General features: G+C 49.3%; 1 protein-coding gene across 4 annotated transcripts in view; it reads right to left on the reverse strand.

The window, feature by feature from the left end:
• Positions 1 to 6,762: 6,762 nt before the first annotated feature.
• Positions 6,763 to 17,858, reverse strand: part of Mapk4 (mitogen-activated protein kinase 4) — a 125,659-nt gene continuing 114,563 nt past the window's right edge. For 2 of the 4 annotated variants that reach the window (XM_038332026.1, XM_038332025.1), the window contains exons 3-7: positions 17,193 to 17,337; positions 14,120 to 14,281; positions 12,945 to 13,146; positions 9,787 to 10,479; positions 7,307 to 7,475 (exon numbers count right to left, since the gene is read on the reverse strand). In XM_038332026.1, the coding sequence (XP_038187954.1) occupies positions 7,430 to 7,475; positions 9,787 to 10,479; positions 12,945 to 13,146; positions 14,120 to 14,281; positions 17,193 to 17,337 (1,248 nt within the window). In that variant the 3' untranslated portion in view covers positions 7,307 to 7,429. Of the gene's footprint in view, positions 7,476 to 9,786; positions 10,480 to 12,944; positions 13,147 to 14,119; positions 14,282 to 17,192; positions 17,338 to 17,858 lie in introns of all 4 variants that reach the window. The other 2 variants (XM_038332029.1, XM_038332027.1) reach the window with 2 other exon arrangements.

The following is a 17,858-nucleotide window of genomic DNA, read 5'->3' on the forward strand; positions in this document are numbered from 1 at the left end:
TAGGCTGATGGCACTCCTCTTAAAATGGAGGCATCTCTGGCCCAGAAGGAGCTGTGGAGGAGGTTGTGCGTCTATCTTTTTGCCTGGCATTCATTGCCTCCCCAGGCAGCTTCACCTGGTCTACCATCCAGATGTAGGCCTCATAAAAACTTCCTAGATCCCTGTCCAGAGTTTAGTTCATGTAACAACAAAGACCAACAAAGACTGATCCTGCCCCTGGCCCCACCACACCCCAATACACAAACCTGAATATATATCCCCAAACACAGAACGTAATTCATCAGTTTGGTCAGGAATGAACCCTAATCTGGCTACTTTATTGTGTGGCAGGGATGAACACTGCTAGTTAGCACAGCACAGTCCTGAATGCAAGACCCTTCTCTGTGGGGGTATGAAGGTGGTATACTCCAGGCGTTTTAGACTGGGTAAATACTCCAAAGGCTAGTGTCTTTGTGGTCAGTTTTTATTTTTAGATGGGAAAGTAATGCTCAGATATTTGGTCTACTGTTGTTCTGGTGGTTGATGTGAGAATTTTTGCAATGGGTTTGTATTTTGATTAGTGGACTTTAGGTCAAGCAGATTATTGTCAGCACTGGTTGGCCCCCTCTATCAAAACTTACACAGAACACAATAATGACTTCCTCCTGCCAGCAGAGGGCCTTCCTACACAATGTTAGTGCTTCCACGTTTCTAGCCTGCAGCACACCCTGGAGAATGTAAGCTGTGCTAGCCTCCCAATTCCTTCAATTAAATAAATCGAGATGTCCCAGCAGAGAGAGGCACATGCTGGGCACAGGCCAGCCTGGTGACCTGAATTCAGTCCTCAGAGCTCATCTAAAGGGGGAAGGAGAGAACCAACTCTGCAAGGTTGTCCTCTGACTTCCAGCCTCCTCCCATATCCCACGCATATCCTATACATACGGACCACACACACACACACACACACACACACCCTTATTCATTTTGATTGTGTTTCTTTCTCTAAGGAATTCTTGACCAATACAGCAGGGCGGGCTTTTACATGCTGTAACCCATCGTAATCTCTACATCATTCAGGGCCAGACAAACTGACACATCAAACGAGCCAGTCACACTTGTTGGGAGCCTGTTGGCGAGAAGTCACACCTTTGCCGCCTTTTCCCATTCCAGTCTTGGGCTGTTGGCACTGCACGTACCTCTCTTGAGAGTATCTGAGGGTTGGAGCTGGGATACCGCAGTTGATATGTGTATGGGATATGTCATTCAGAGATATGAATGGCTGTTGACGGTCATCTCATACCTTGTCTTCAGGTGACATGCAGAGCGTCACAGCTAGGAATCCCATTGGCCTTTCAGCTCTGGGATAGTTGGAGGCAGTTGCTTCCCAAAGCATCCCTTTATGCCCTGGGAGTAATAACCATGTTAACAGAATGAGCATAGGGTAGCTTTTAACCCATCAACAGGTTCAGCTTTCATAAGGGCATGAGTTAATAAGAAAAGGAATCCCAGAATTGCTTTGCCTCAGCATGTGGGCTTTGTATTATTATATTTTAATAATGTAATATATGCTTAAAAGTATATAGGCACTTGGGACCAGATAGGATCACTAATAATTTAATGACATATTGCCTCTGCTTAGCTGTGTTTTCCATGTAAGGTAAAAGCCCCATATAACTATGGAATTGCAGGAGACACAGAAGCATTACATGTCACTTTGCAGTAAAGGGTAACTCGGCAGGCATCGGTTGCTTGAAGCCTGAACTTTCCTAACCAAGTCTAGGGTCTAGGGAGGGCTGGTCTTTGGCTGACTCCTGAGATAGCGTCTGTGCCGTTGATTAGTTCTGTGATCTTCTAGGCCTGGGCATCAGACTTGATCTCGGGAGGAAGCAGCTGGAGATCAAGCAGCTAGGGCACTACATGATCACATGACTAACCATGCCTCAAGAAGATCTTGGATCCCAAGGCTCAGGCAGGGAACCTGGTAAGTAATACACTACCACGGGTCATTCTGCATCGCTGCTGGGACTATTAACACGTCTACAGGTGACTTCCCTAGGAGGGGACACCTCAAAGCTTGTTGTTGACTTCTGTATGTCATTGACATGCCTTCTCCCTTGTGACTTCAGATCTGTATCTGCCCGCTATAACAAACCATAACCGCAAATGTTCCAGCTTTTCTGAGTGCGTTAAGTCTTTAGAGTAAATCATTAAGCCTAAAGGAGGTCTTGGGAGCTCCTAACACAGTCAGCTAAGGGAGAGATAGCAAGAGAAGGAACTATGTCATCAATAAGAAATCAATAATGTGGAGCCTCTGAGGGCTCACCATGGGGGAACTTTGAAGGTTTTCCACTTGAACCTCTGTTGCAGAATACTTGATCACACTGTGGGCCCTGAGTTTGTGTTAAATAAAACCTTGGGTCAGGAGGTGGAGTCAGCAACTAGTGGACAGGAAGTAGCCTTAGAGAGTTAGAGGGAGACCAGAAAACTGTTAGAGAAACACAGGAAGTAGTGAGGAGGGACTTGGAATTTGGCAATCGTTTTTGGCTTGGGATGGCAGAAGAGTTACTCTCTTGCTAGGTTGCCAACTAAGGAGGAAGGTCAGCTGGTGACTTCTTTACCTCTCAGACTAGCAGGTTTTTCACCCCATATCTGACTCGTGAGTCCTTATTGGTAGAATAGAATGAGAGAGACTGTTAGGAACTCATTTGGCTGCAGAGACAGGGGCAGGGTCAGTGGGATGCAAATCTTCAGCCTGAGCAGTGGGGGCGGTGACTGCGGCACCACAGTCGGTAGCTGTAGATTGAGGTGCTGGACCGACAATAACACAGACCTCCGGGAGCTCATTTCCCATATCTCCCCAGGCAAACTGTAGAATGGTTGGCGGCAGATCTTCTTCCCCGCTTCTGACTCCCAAAGTACCTAGTGTGGTATTCTGCAGCACCGATGGTGCCGACCGCCCTGCTCTTAGGGGTTTGGGTCTTAGGCTGCCATCCACTTTGCCTGAAGGAGCCCATTTCTGCTGTGTAGAGTTCTCCACAGCACAGGCTGAGGCTGGCTGCTGGTTCAGGTCACATGCTTGCGCATTCTTTCCCAGCTCCTTCTGCTTCCTGTATTTCCCATTATAACTCGCTCATCTAGGAACCGCGTCTCTAGGACTGATTCAAAGAGCCAGCCTAGGCCAGTGATAGCCACTTCTCACTGGTCATTGAAATCTCCACCACCATGCCAATGGAGAGCAAAGAACAGACTGCAGCATTCTTGTCTCTAAATTTCTCAAGGCTCTGTCTCAGTTCTGTGTTCACAGGCTAAAGGAGAAGACAGACCAGTTGTATCTATGCAGCAGCTCTGGGGTGCAGAGGGTGAAACACATTCTCATCTTCTGTACAGTCCTCTTTGCTATAGTACGTGACTACCTGTCTACAGCTGTCACAGAGCCTGAGCCAGGCTACTGTGGTGGTAGGCTCAAGGACCAACATGGTCCTGTGACAGGGACCTTAAAGCTGATATCATTCCAATGTTGAGATGGCTTTTTGATTCAGAGTGGGAACAGCCAAGTCCTCCTAATGAACTGGAATTCAGAGTTTAGCTGAGTTGCTTGGCTAAGCCCCGGTGCCAAGGAAACCCACGCCACAGGTGTGGTCTCTTGGTTGTATTTGGTTTTCTGACCTCAGACTGTACCTGGAGCCCTGCCATATTCTATTGCCATTTTTCTTGTACCATTGGATGCTAAGAGACATCAAGATATAGGGACATTCACTCACCACCCCGACGTCTAAATGTCCGGCAAGAACACCCAGCTGTTTCATTTAAACCGAGACCTGCTGCCTCTGATATACAGACTTCATTGGTTTGACCCTAACACCAACAGTGGCTTGGATTGCTGAGCTCAGAATATGAAGACTATATGATACTAATGATAGACTGCTGGTTTCCTAGACATACCCAAAGTCAGGACGCCATGGTGATTCTCACCTTTAGTACTCAGGTTGTAGAGGCTTGCATATCTCTCTGAGTTCCAGCCCACCAGGCCTACATAGTGAGATCTTGTCACGACAACAACAACAACAACAAAGATAAAACCAAAAAGACAAAAAAGGAAAGCGAACTTCCTGGGGTAGCTCAGAGAGGCACACCGTCATCTGCTTTCGTCTCTGTACTCTGTTGTGATCTATATTTGTTTTCATGTGGGTGAGTGCTTTGTGCATGCAAAATTCTGTGTCCGTGTGTGTACATGGATGTACACATGGTCAGTGTGGGGTGTCTTCCTCCATTTCTCCCCACTTAATTCTTTAGGTGAGGATCTCTCACTAACTCTGGAGCTCATCTATTCTGCTAGGTTGGCCGGCCAAAGATCTCTGGTCTCTGGGGATCTGCCTATCTCTGTCTCCCACCCCAGTGCAGGGATTATAGATGTATATAGTGTGCTTTGCCTTTAGCTGGATGCTGAGGCTGGAACAAGGGTCCTCATGCTAACACAACAGGCTGAACCATCTCCCCAGCTCCTTACTTCTGTTTCTGAAGTTCAGTTACATCTGCTTGTCTTGAGTTCAGTTTTTATTCTCGTAGGAAGGAAAGGAGAGATTTGAGAATCCCAGCCAGGGCAAGGAGTACATTGCCAGCACTAGATGCTCTCTGCCTGTGTCCTGGACCCGCTGTGTTCTGACTCCCACTGTTGATCCCGTAGGCGTTTGGCCCTCACCTTCCTGTGCATGCTCTGTTAGCTCCCACCTGCCGGCACCTGTGTCCTCTTGCCTGTGGCCATTTGGGACCTGTTTAGATGCAGTGGAGGCCAGAGTGACTGGGGAGGTGCTCTATCAAAGGTGAAGAGTCAGCAGTAAGTATCCTGAGATTGTCCTCTATTGAAAGGATGCGTGCCAACTCAGGTAACCCTAAGACCAATTTTTCAGCACAAAGGAGATTTATTTGTCCCAGAGGGACAGAGGGCAGGGAATAACGGACAAATACAGGAGATAGGGGACAGGGGAGAAAAGGAAAGGGGGCAAGGGAGAGGGGACAGAGATATTTGTCCCAAAGAGACAAAGGACCGCCTCTGGAGAGAGAGGAGATAGATATGGCCCATAAGAAAATGGCAGTTTACAAAGGTAAAAGAGCACACCCTCGGTTAGGATGAGGTGCTTAGTTTTAGTTGGGCATATTACTTAGGGCAGCGGCAAGGGGGATTTTGGTTGCTGGACTTCAATACTTTGGTAGCTGGACCTTGGTAGTCAGCCTCAGGAGGAAGTAACCAAACAAGGGAATAGACCTCAGTGGCTACCTTCAGTAATGTAACCTAATGGGTTTTTGTTTGTTTTTTAAACAAGACAGAGGGAATGGAAAGAAAGGCAAGGCCTACCAGAGCCATGTTTGTCATACTCAGGCTAGTTAGAGTCCCTTTGGCTATTGAGCCAGGACTCTGTCTCCCAGAATTCCCCACACCTCTGCAAGACACAATGGCAGCTGCTTGGGGTAGGGACTTGAGCCCTCTATTGGTTTCTTTCTCCTTTCTCCTGCTTTCCCATTACCTAGTCAGTGTTTACTGAGACCCCCCCCCCCCACAATATCTGAAGGAAATCAGTCTATGCTTGTGCCCTAGTGTCTCTGTTCCCTGCCCACCCCCACTTCCTCCCATCTGTACAGGCTCCAAGTTGGGCAGAAATTATCTGTAGAAGCAGTGAACAATTTTGAAGACCAGCTGTCCTGGGGCTCCAGGCAGCTAGAGGTGATGAGGTTAGAGGTGATGAGGTAAAGAGAGGGGCCTCTCACTGTGACCCTGACCCTCACCATTGTGTCCTATCTGCTGTTCCAATTTTAATCCCACCGCGTGTACCCAGATGGGTTGCTGGGACTACATGGGTCCTTAAAAGGAGTACATGGATTCTAGTTCCAGCTCTGCCACTTCCTAACCTGGGGCTTCGGTCTCTAGTTTTCAAAGTACTCTGCAAACTGAGGGGGTTGGAGTGGAGAACCTGTAAATCCCCATCTACGGCTACATCCGTATTTGTTAAAGAGTGAAGGGGGCAGGTGGCGTGTCTTGAGTGGAGATGTTTGATACATACTCACAACCATAGTTATCAGGGGCTGTGACTCTCCCCACCTCTCCACTTGGAGCTTGGTGGCTCAAAAGAACCCCAGCTTTCACACAGGCTTTCCAATTGCCTGTTTTAACCATTCCAGCTGAAAGTCTGACTTTGGTGCAGGAGAAACTTGGAAGCAATAACATTGATGCTAGAAAGGATTTCCTAACCAACTTGCTTAGGAAATACTCAGTTACATGAAGTAGAATTTAGCTCAAGGAGCGTGGCCTCCAATATAATTGGAAGACAGGTAGTGTACTGGCCAGGGTGGGAGTGTGTGGCTAGTAAGCCATGACTGGAAGGTTGAGCAGCCCCCAAAGCATCTTGTTCTAGGGCTCAGCAAACTTCTGCACAGGGTCAGATAAAGAATATCCGAGGCTTTCGGGCCATGCAGTTTCTATTGCAACTTCTCAGCTCTGCTGCAGAGGCATGGCAGGACAAGCTGCAGCTTTGATGAGGATGGAAGAGAGGGAGACACTTAACCTTGGGCACAGAACTTAAGCCAAAAAAAAAACCCAAACAAAAAAACAAACCCAAAACCAAACAAACAATAAAACTCAAAACCTCAGTAACTAAGATAAATATTTTAATGTGGTTATTTCCCAAATGGAAAAATTTTATTTAAAAGCCTCCCCAAGATAAAGTATCAAGAGTTCAAATATAGTCTCAGAAGATATTTGAATGCATGTGTGTAGCTATGTTTCAGTAAAACCCTTTGTCGTGTAGGCAAGTTTGCTGTCTCATGTTACACAGTCCCCTAAGGACCTTTCAGGAAGTGTGCATCTTAGCATTGTGTGACTAGGTTTAATTGTGACATTGTCCTTTTGGGGTCCTTTCCCTGCTTCTCTTAGTTCTTCTTTGCTGCTACTCGGGCTGTTCATCTGAGCATTTTAGCTCAGGCTTCAAATTGGGCATAGAAGTTTCTGTTGAAGGAAAACTTCGACAAGGTTTCTGTCCTGACTGTGGCTCTTTCTTCACTCCCACCATCGAGACATCCCTCGTGGTGGCCTGAAGCTGACATAACACCCAATCCCATACACAAACACTTAAGGTGACAGTGGCTTCCAGGACCAAGATAGTTACAAAAGTGACCAGGAGGGTCGGTGAAGTGACTATATACTCGACAGAGTGGATGATTTGAGTTCCAGCAGGGACACACAGAACTAGGCGAGCCTTCGTTGTGCTTCGTAATTGTGTGGAATGTAAGACTAATGAGTCGTTTATTTCTGGACTCTTCGAGTAACTACCTTCAGACGGCAGACTGTGAGCACTACAATAAAACAGAGGGGAAGGGGCACTGCTGAACACCGGGCAGATGGTTTGGAGAGAATGTGATGGATGGCTGACAAGCCGGCTCATCTTGGCACAGGTGCATATCAGTAGCAGTGTGTTCTCACCCAAGAGCCTTCCTGAGATGTCAAACTGTAAAAAAAAAAAAAAAAAAAAAAAAAAATTTAAAACACTATGATCTACTATTTCTCGAGTAATGAATGAACCTAGGGCTCATACTTTGATATAGGTATTACAAAACAGTCAGCGTTTTGCAGGTACCTGCAACCTCAGGTACCTGTGAGGGGTTTGGCTTAGGTGCTTGTTTGAGACAGGTTCTCTGCAGTTTCATGATGTTGAGACATATGACAATCAGCCCCTATCCAGAGGTTTGGAGCCGACACCAAGACAGCAGAAATCCACAGGATGGGCTATGTGTAGATTCTCTCCTTCCAGACCCTCACCCTCACCGCATCTTCATCCCTCGGAACACTGGCCTTCATAGCACGGGGAGAAGCCAAATGAGGTGCTCATGACTCAACCACAGTAAAAGACAGGCTCAGATAGATGTCAGGTAATGTGACAACTCACGATGAATCTATGGTCATAAAAGTTTATTGGCTCATCCTGATCAAGTTTAATAATAGGTAACAGATTATTTTTAAGAACATGAATAATTATAACAATTCTCCTGTCATGACAGTTCTCTGCGAACTCATGGTCAATCAGCAGCATGTCCCTTTACTCAAAAAAGTAAAGCTTCCCTCTGAGGACAAATGGCACGTGAGGAGTGATATGCATTGCATTTTCTTAAAGGAAAAAAAAAGCAAAACCTAAACACTTTATATTTACAAATTTTCCACTTAAAACTGGTCAGTGTGATTAACTCTGTTTTAAAATATAAGATTCTAATGCCGTGTAGGTTTCAATATACAAATCATAGCTAGATTTAAGGTGCTGCGATGTGAGGGCGAATACATTCCAAAGAGATTGCTTGACAGACCAGCTAGACTTCCTGTGGGTATCTTTGGGATGTCGGCAGGGGTAGGGGAGGATAGATACCAGCGGCAGAGTATTCAGGGACAGACTGGGAACTGTTGGTGTCCCCACCCCACGCTTCTGCAGAGGGCTTTGGACTCCACTGTGCATCTTAACTCAAGCTATGAGGAAATGGTTACTTTGAATTCTTTGTCATGGGTTCTCCAGGTTGATAGCTGCCTCCTCAGGACAATTGAGGTTGGTACCCCCTTTAAACACCTAGTTTCTGTTTCTTGCCCCCAAGGTGACTAGCCCTCCAGTCACTCCCTGAGGAGTGCTCTTGGTTAGCACTAAATGAACGTTCAAGGGCAACATTCATGAAGGCTGATGGGCCCTCTGGGGAACCTTCCCTCCTTACTAGTCGTTTGTTTCTGTGGAAAACACCAATTTATTGCGCCTCCTACAAATGAGCGATCTCCGCCAAGAATATTTGGTTCTGAAGCAGGTTTGGAGAGGAGCTGTGTGTACGTGGGTGCGGTGGGATGCTGGGGATTGGACAAGAGGGATTCCTGGAACTGCCGTCTTTAGACTCATCGGTGTATGACATCCACTGGGGAGCGGGGGCTGGGCTGTGTCAGGAAAGTGCATAGGGCATGCTGGAGGAAGTGGCATGCACAGCCCTGGCGGGTGACAATTCACCTAGAGACCCTGACCTGCTCTAATCTGAAGCAACAACTTCAGACGGTCTTGCGTTTGGGCAAATACAGGGATGGGGCGGGTTGAGGACATTGGAGCACTTGGGGAAGTCATAAAAATACATCTGGCAGCTGGGAGAAAGAAAGTGGTTCTGTTTCTAGTTTTCGAATACAGGAACATTGTTCTAACTTAAAAGAATGGTTGGGACAGATGGAAAGGGACAGCTAGAAGCACTTGGAACCAAGTTTGCTGACCAAGTTAGAGTGACCCCAGCAGAGGAAGACATTATACTGTGGTCAGACCCTGGTCCAGGGGGCAGGAGCCTGGGATTCAGACTTCACCCTGACATTCAGCAGGCCTGTGGTCCTAACTCAGACACGGCTTCTCTGGGCCCACATGTCCATTTTGAGACTATATGTGGGTCGCATGGCTTGGAACCTATGTCTGCAAGCTGCTTCTGCCCCCTTGACCTTGGTCGGGCCATGGACTGCTGTCTGACACCCCTTTCTTCCCTGCATTCTGTCACTTATAAAACACAGGCCTCGCACTTCGAAGGGAAAGTGATAGCTCCCAGCCGGGCTGCGTTCCAACCCGCTCCCAGAGGTTAAAGGCTAGTTATTAAGGCAGTTTAAGAAATGGACATTCTTCTCGCTCCCCGGATCCTCGGGTGTTCTGCCAACCCCGATGCAGCAGAGAGGGGCTGAAGGAAGGGCGAGGGGAGCAAGGAAGTAGTCCAGCTTTCTGGGAGGCATCTTGCTCTGGAAGTTCTCCCGCACCCCTGTGCGCTCACCACCTTTCTTTGGAGAAGGCTTCTGTCTGGACAAGGTCACCAGGGTGCTCAGAGATGCACGCACCGTTGAGGTCCCCCAGTTTGTTTTCCGGTAGGTCCTCGGGTTTTGTGCAGAGCTTTAGGGCACGCGAGATGAACACATCTAAGTCGAACTGGGGACTAGCACCCCCATCGATGGGTGTTGGGTGTCCTGGGGGCGAGACAGAGAGGCGGTGCTCCGGAGCATCAGGGGGAGGACTGGCACGCTCAGGGCCACTTTGCGTGCTCTTGACCCACTGAGCGATCTCTAGGAAGAGGCTGGCCGGCTCATCCTCACGTGACACCGGGTCTGCTGCTACCGCAGTCATGGTGGGCGTGCTGGCTGCCTGCTTCCAGTGTGACAGGTCCAGGATGAGCTTGGGCTCTGAGTAATGGTGGGGCTTGTTGTCGCGCCACAGCAGCTTATCTAGGTAGGATGGGGACCCCACCTTGTAGTCGCAGGAGCGCCCATAGTCCGCCTCAAAGGCGCGCTCCATCGACGAGTGCGACTGTTCTAGGAAACGCTCGGAGCTGCTTTGCGAGTCTTTACGTGGGTCTACCTGAACATCCTCAGTCAGCGGCGCAGAACCAGCGCGTGGGTCACGCTGCACCTCACTGGCATCCTGGCACCGGTCAGGCCTCCACTCCAGATCTGACGACAGGCTCACAGGGTACCTGCAAGGGTGCAATTGGAGATGCGTTGGTATACCCAGGAGAGATGGGGAGCCAAATTGCTTTATCCCTGACTGCCACTGCACGGGGCCTGTGAGATTGTATTTCTAGCAGGCTCCCTGTTGCTGCTGCTGCTAATCCTTAGACCGCATTTTGAGAGGCAAGCCCTAATGAGTGCTTCCTAACCATGGCTCAGATTTGAGTCATACAGGAAGATTAAAAAGTACCAGGTATCCCTTGCTGCCCACTACTGAGGTTCTGGTTCAGTAGGTCTAGATGGTTCTGCTTGGGCATATTTGTGAGACTCCCCCAGGGATTCTAAGATGTAGCCAGGGCTGATAACCTCTGCCATGATGGATCTGGACAGGTGCCCTGTAGCACCTTGTGTCCAAGCAGAACAGATGGCACCTGCAGAAAGATCAGACACCATCAGGGAAGGCCAAAGAGCCTTGGAATTCTGCCGCCCTATGGCTGCCCAGCAGCCAAGGAGGGTGCAATCAGATAGCCAAGAGCAAATGAAGGGCAGATGGGCGGGCAGGCGGCTGGCTGTCAGCTCTAGCTGGAAACTTGTCTTATGACAGGTGCTCCGGAAGGGAACACAGACAAGGTGGCAGATCCTGGACAGCTGCTCCCTGAGCCAGAGGGAGGCCTGGTGCTCACACAGCACAATTAGGCCAGCCAAGGCCAGGCAGCTGCAGCCCAGAGACTATGGGGTACTCTGGCTGTAGCTGGAGAGGCAGGGGAAAGGCTTGAGTTGCCCACCTCCCAGGGATACCATTAATGAAGGCATGGCTCTCAACTCAGTACTTCCCTCTCCCTGAATGGCCTTGAGATTGCAGGGCCCTTTGGGAAGACGAGCTGGGATCGCCAGCATTTTAACGGTACACCTCAAGCGCTAGCCGTACATTCTCTATTGCCGTTGCAGCAATAGAGGACTTAGTGTTGTCCTTAAAGAGGAACAATTAGCACACCACAAAGGTGAAGGCCACCATAGCTGTGTCATGGACTTGATCATCCTGGTTCCTTGTGCAGGTGTGACAGGGAAGGCTTGGGAGCAAGAGTGTCCGGGTTGATATTACCCTGAATTGACAAGCAGTGACCTTAGTGACCCTGCTATAGTCTTCCCTGGTGCCAATCCAACATTGTGTGCCCTGAATTCTGTGGCATGGACAGTGTGTGTATGTGGGGGGAGGGCACGAGTCTAAGAACACAGTCTAGAGCAACCCCAGCATGAGGCTGGCAGAGGAGTCTATAAATTGCTATCTGCTGACAAGAAGAAGCTGGCAAACCTGCCCCAAATAACAGTGCCCTGCCCCCTCTTGGCGCCCCCTCAATTTGAAACCTATCATCTGTCAAATGACTAAAAAAGAGAAATTGCCTGTCACTTATGTAACAAGCTGTCACATTCCCATGGCAGCGAGGCTCCCGGTTAGTCCCCTTGGAACTGATACAGCTAAGCAAGCACCCTCTCCTCTGCCTTTCTTAAACTGAGCAGCACTCATGCAGCCTCCAGACATCAGAGGGTGGAGTCCCAGTGCCCGATCGGAGAAGTCCAGGACAGGAAAGGAACTACGCACTCGTACTACTCCCGCAAGAACAGTTTAAAAATCTGCTCTAAAGCCGGGCGGTGGTGGCGCACGTCTTTAATCCCAGCACTCGGGAGGCAGAGGCAGGCGGATCTCTGTGAGTTCGAGACCAGCCTGGTCTACAAGAGCTAGTTCCAGGACAGGCTCCAAAGCTACAGAGAAACCCTGTCTCGAAAAACCAAAAAAAAAAAAAAAAAAAAAAAAAATCTGCTCTAATACACCTGTCAAGGGTCCGTAAGCCAAGTGAAGCTTAGCAACAAAGCTCTTAGTAGTTTGGGGCACTGATACAGTTTGGAGATGGCCCTGCATGGGTTTGCTGGGTAACAGGACGCTAGTGCCTTAACCTCTTTAAGCTGTGGCTTTCTCACGGGCAAGAACTGTGGCACTGCCTCCAAGGGCACTTGCAGGAGGGGTGAATGACAGGCAAAATGAGAAATGCTTTGTGACAGCGAATTCTGCACTCTTTTCTTGCTTTGCACGGTTGTATGTGGCCTTTCCAAGGGCAAAATCCTGCCTGACAATGGAGGTCAGGGGCAGAGTGGCTGCCTCGCATACTCTAGGAGAAAAACTCCAGCCTGTTCAGGAAACACTACAGTAGACACACCAACACCTGCCCAGTGTGCACTGAGTCGTATGTTCAGTGGTATTAGGGTATCAAGGGAAGCTGGGGGCTTTGGTCTGCAGAGTGGAAGTCCCTGACTCATATGGGCAGCACCTAGCTGGCTACTCACTGGGACTGTCTGAGGACAGGAGGTAGGCAGGGAGCTAAGCTTGGGGAAAGTGCCCAATGCAATATACAATCTGGGAAACAGAGGTCACAGAGGCAAAAGGATGTGAGAGGAGACTGGGGCATAGCTCTGGACACCAGCCCGGGACACGCACCTGTCCCAGTTGGAGAGCTGGCTCTGGCTGGCAGCCATCAACACGATGTCATCGATCTCGTCTTCAATGCGGAAGGGGTGTTGCGAGGTGGGCTCATCCTCGGGGCACGAATAAGGGCTCATGTAGGGGTGCTGCAACCCCATCTCCGCTGTCAAGCGGTCCATGGGGTTAAAGGTTAGGATCTTCTCCAGAAAGTCAATGGCTGTAGGGAGCAAAGCCAGGCATAAAGGTCATGTACTGCTCCTGTCAAGCTGAGGAGTTAGCATGGTGGCAGGCCCTAGTACTTTTCGACTTTGTGTTTGCAGAGAGTAGTTGGTTTTTGCAGCTGAACTAAAGGGAGGTGCACCATAGGCTTTGCTGAGCTCATGTTACAAACTCATGTAACTGTTTCTGTTAACCGCTACAACCACCCCACTGTGGTTTGGATTGGAACTGTCCCCCAAAGATGGGTGTTGAAGGCTTGGTCCCCAGAGCAGCGATAGTCAGAGGGAGGCCTTTGGGAAAGTGTTTGGATCAGGAAGGCTCTGACCTTACTACCCGTGGATCCATCCATAAGTGCACTCATAACTATAGACTATTAGGAGAGCAAGCCAGGTCTGATTGGAGGAAGTGGGTTCCTGGGGTACGTTCTTCAGGGGTGTGCCCTGTTGGTGGCCCTTGCTCATCTGTGTGTGTGTACCATCGTCCCTTGATCCTGGTTCAAGACGATGACACAGTCACTGGGAACTGAGCATCCGTGTAGCCCTGAAGCTGAGAATGCACACATTCTCTGTACTCTATTGAGCCTCCAGGGGAGAGAAAACGGTAAGGGAAGCAGACACGAGAGGAGCATGGAAGCTGCTATGTGGCCAGAAAGCACAGGTTGACTGTGTTCTTTATCCAAAGTCTTGTCACCTTATTCTTCCTTTGAATTTCAGATATTTTGTTTTTAATATTTATATATTCCTTACTGGTTGTGAACCCGTAATCCCCAAACCTAAACACCTAAGTGTTCTAAAATGGGAAACTTGTTGAGCTTGTAGCTAGGAAAACATCAGTTGCCAGGGATGCTTGGTGTCTGAATCTCATGTTCTGCTCTTTGGATGAGGGCCCACACGCCATTGCCCCTGCCTCAAAAGGTGAAGCCAGAGCTCAGCCTCTTGGCGTGGTGCCCCGGTGCAGGCTTGGGTACCGACCTTCACTGTTGACATCAGGGAGCAGCTTGCGCAGTGGCCTCTTCACCTCCCAGGTGCTATTGACGAAGGATGGCATCACCTTGAGTAGCTCTTCCTTGTCTTCCTCCCGGACCACAGGGATGGTCTCTAGGATGAGCTGCATTTGCTCCAGCTCATGAGCCCCTGGGGAGGCAAACGCCACACGGGTAAGTTGCTTCCCTGGACAGCGGTGTATGTGGACACTCCAGAGCAGCTCCAATTGGCTAGAGAGGGAACACCATGGGGCAGCAGGCAGCACTTGGCTCAGAGCCAAGGGACTTGGGTTTGAATATGCACTCTACCACTAAATTAGCCGTGTGGCCATTGCAGAATGCTTGCTGTCTTTGGTGGCTGGCTCTGTTAAATATAAAAAGCAGGGATTTCTTATGGTTGAACATGACACATCCCTCCAGGGCTCATGTATTTAAATGCTTAGACCCCAGCGGGCAGTGCTGTTTTGGGAAGTTGTGGGCTTTTGTGATCTAGGGCTTATTTGGCTGACACAGGCCACTAGGGGAAGACCTTGTGGTTTAGAGCCCTGCTTCTGACCTGAGCTCTCTGCTTCTTGTCCGCCCCTGAGACTTGAAACAGCTGTGCAGTAAGCTCCCACTGCCAGTGACTAGGCCACCTCAGCCACCAAGCCTTCCCTGTCGTGACACTAAGTCAACGCAGACCGCTGCTTCCTTGAGGTGTTTCTGCCAAGTGTTCTGTCATTCAGTCATCAGGGAAGTAACGGGTCCAGGCTTGTATCTACTTCTGTCTGAGGCTCGTCTCTTCGGCTAGCATGTGGCATCTCATGTGTTCTGAGTCAGCTGATGCTGAGGAGATGGGGAGCAGCCAGGCTTACAGCTTTGCACACTCTCTCCTAGGCTGAGGAAGGAACAATGATAAGGCTAGGAGGAGCCCATACAGGAAAGTCTCAGGGAATAACTGTTGGCTCCAGAAGGCCCTCTGAGCACACTCCCTGTGTGGGCACAGGGCGGAAGGTGGCTTCTGCCAGGTCAGAAGGAGACGTGGTCGGGCAGGATAGAGACAGGCAGCGGCTCACCCATTTGCTCATTCACTCAACAGTTATACATTGAGTGCTGTGGTGGCTTGAATGGGAATGGCCTCTGTAGTCCATCCTCTCAAGTTTGAATACTTAGTCACCAGAGAGTGGAACTGTTTTGGAAATGACTAGGAGGTGTGGCCTTGTTGGAGGTGTGTCACTAGGGGGTGGGCTTTGAGGTTCAAAAGCCCACACCAGGTCTAGTGTCTTTACCTGCTGCCTGCAGATCAGAATGATGATCACGGATTCACCCTCTGACACTGTACGAAAGCCCCAATTATTTGTTTTCTTTTGTTAAGTTGCCTTGGTCATGGTGTCTCTTCACAGCAATAGGATGCTAACTAGGACAGGAGCCTGCTCTATGCCAGGCATCACGCTGAATGTGTAAATTCTCCCTGCTGTAAGGTTGTTTGGCCCTCCACTCCCTCCTCTCAGCCTCAAGGCTCTTCTGACTCCTCTCTGCCAGGCTGGACCCTCAGTCATACCCATCCCTCCTGGAAAGGCCTCCCCGGCTACTCACTTGGCACAGGGAGCCCTCCTTTGTCCACTGGCTTCTGCAGAGTCCAAGTCTTCCACAGCTGATGACTTGGGGAATATCATACCTTAGTAGTTCATCCAGCACTATGAATATTCAAGGGCCCACAGCTTTGGGAATTCCCTTAAAGAGAGGCCTTTGGTCTCTCCCTGTCGTGAGCTCAAAAAGAGAGTCAGCTGAGGGACTCTAGAAGGCTCTTGTGGGCTATCCTCTCTGGATGAGCACTTTAGATAATTTTCTAGGGGACCAAAAGGTCAGCAATGATCAAGTCAAAGACAGATGCTGGTACTCTCTAACCTACTCTCCTCTGTGACAGAGACCAGTAACACACAGCCCTGAGCTGGGAGTCCTTTTTCTCATTTGTGAGCCCCTGCTAGGGAGCAGCTGTGCCCTATCCGAGGCAGCGAGTTGGGGGTCTCATGATCTATGCAGTGGAGAAAGGGCAGGAACCTGGGAGTCAGGCAGCCCTGGAGGCCCATCAACTCTTCCATCAATACCATGGAGAAGTAGGATTGACTTCTGATACTCACAATGTCTGGTAAAGAAACCCATCCTGTTGGTACACCAGGGGGTGCCAGCTCAGGCAAATGTATTAGCCCTGACTTTTACTGCTTCCTAGAGCTGGGAAACATGAATTTCTCAGAGAAGCCAAGGACATAAATCCACGTGGGAAACTGATGCTGTCATCATCCCTGGTGATCTTTGGTGACAGATAGTACTTGAGGGAGGGACATTGACGTTCTGAGTTTATTAAGGAGCCACTGAAAACTGGGAGCAGGGTGCTGCCACTGTGACCTCTCTCCCTTCTCTTCTGACATGTCCTTGGGGTTAGAGACACTCTTTCTGGCTGTTGGCTTTCCTACCTCCCTGGTAACGAAGCTCTGGCTGTCACTGTCTGCCTGAGCATAGCCTTGGTTCTCCAAGACTGTAGCCAGAGGGACCAGGGCTGGTTTAAAATCCCGAGAGCCAGCAAGAGCATCATTTTGTGCCAACAGGTGGGAACTGGGGGAGGTTGGAGGGATCCAAGATCGAGGAAACAACCCGAGAAGCAGGTCTTGAGACCTGGTCCAGAGAGGGAGGTAGAAGCTGTCAACCCAGGTCCAAGTTAGAAGGAGCAGCGGACAGTTGCTGCTAACCAGCATGACAGGATGAGGGTAAAATGGGTTCTCCTGGATTAAGAGCAGTCAGGCCTATAGTCTGGGTGTGCAGAGATTCTATACCCAGTTTCTTTATGTACTCCACTGAGGTGGTGGTATCAGACCACCGCAAAATGGCTAGTTGCAAAAGTCCTGTGCTCATAAGGCTAATTTAAGCTTTTATAATATTTTTGTATGAAATCGTAATACTATGTCTAAAGACGTATAAAAACCAGTTATTTCAGCAAAAGATTAGCATGGGGGGGGCGCTCAGTGTTTTGTACACCTTTTGAAAAACACTGGGAAGGAAGCATGGGGCCTTGGTTAGCAACTTACCAGCGAAGAGCATTTTCCCCGTGAGCATCTCAGCTAGGATGCAGCCAGCTGCCCACATATCGATGGCTTTTGTGTAGTTGTTGGGGGACAGGAGCAGTCGTGGAGAACGGTACCACTTTGTCACCAACCCTTCTGACAGATAACCCTAAAAAGATAAAGTCCTCTATATTATCAGCCAGAAATCTGCCATCCCTCCCTCCCTCTTGGTTTTCCTCCCAGAGAGGATTAGAGCTCCTTCCAGAATCCCTCCTGTCCTTGTTCCTTTTCTCTTGAGAGAGGATTCTTCATTGTGGGAGGGGAGGGATCCAGGGCATCATTATTTTGGAAGGAATGGCTTTCCACACCCTCTGATATAACCAAGGCTGCTCACACTGGTGCAGAGAAAAGTCAAGAGGAGCCATGCTCAAGTTCATTGCTGCTATCAATCATTATTATAAAACACTGGAATTATATTTATCTGGTAGCGGAATCTGAGAAGTAGCCATAGATTTGAAATTGAGCCAGTGAAATTGGTACTGATGATGGGAATTAACATTGCCCCAACAGGCACCAGGCAGGACCCTGATGAGAACAGGAAAGATACAGGCAAATGATAACACCCACCAAAACTGCCCTGAGTCACAGGGCAGCCAGGGCTTCTGTAGGACCAGGAGATCCTGGGGATTC

Source organism: Arvicola amphibius, chromosome 5, assembly GCF_903992535.2.
Source record: "Arvicola amphibius chromosome 5, mArvAmp1.2, whole genome shotgun sequence".
Lineage (NCBI taxonomy): Eukaryota > Metazoa > Chordata > Mammalia > Rodentia > Cricetidae > Arvicola > Arvicola amphibius.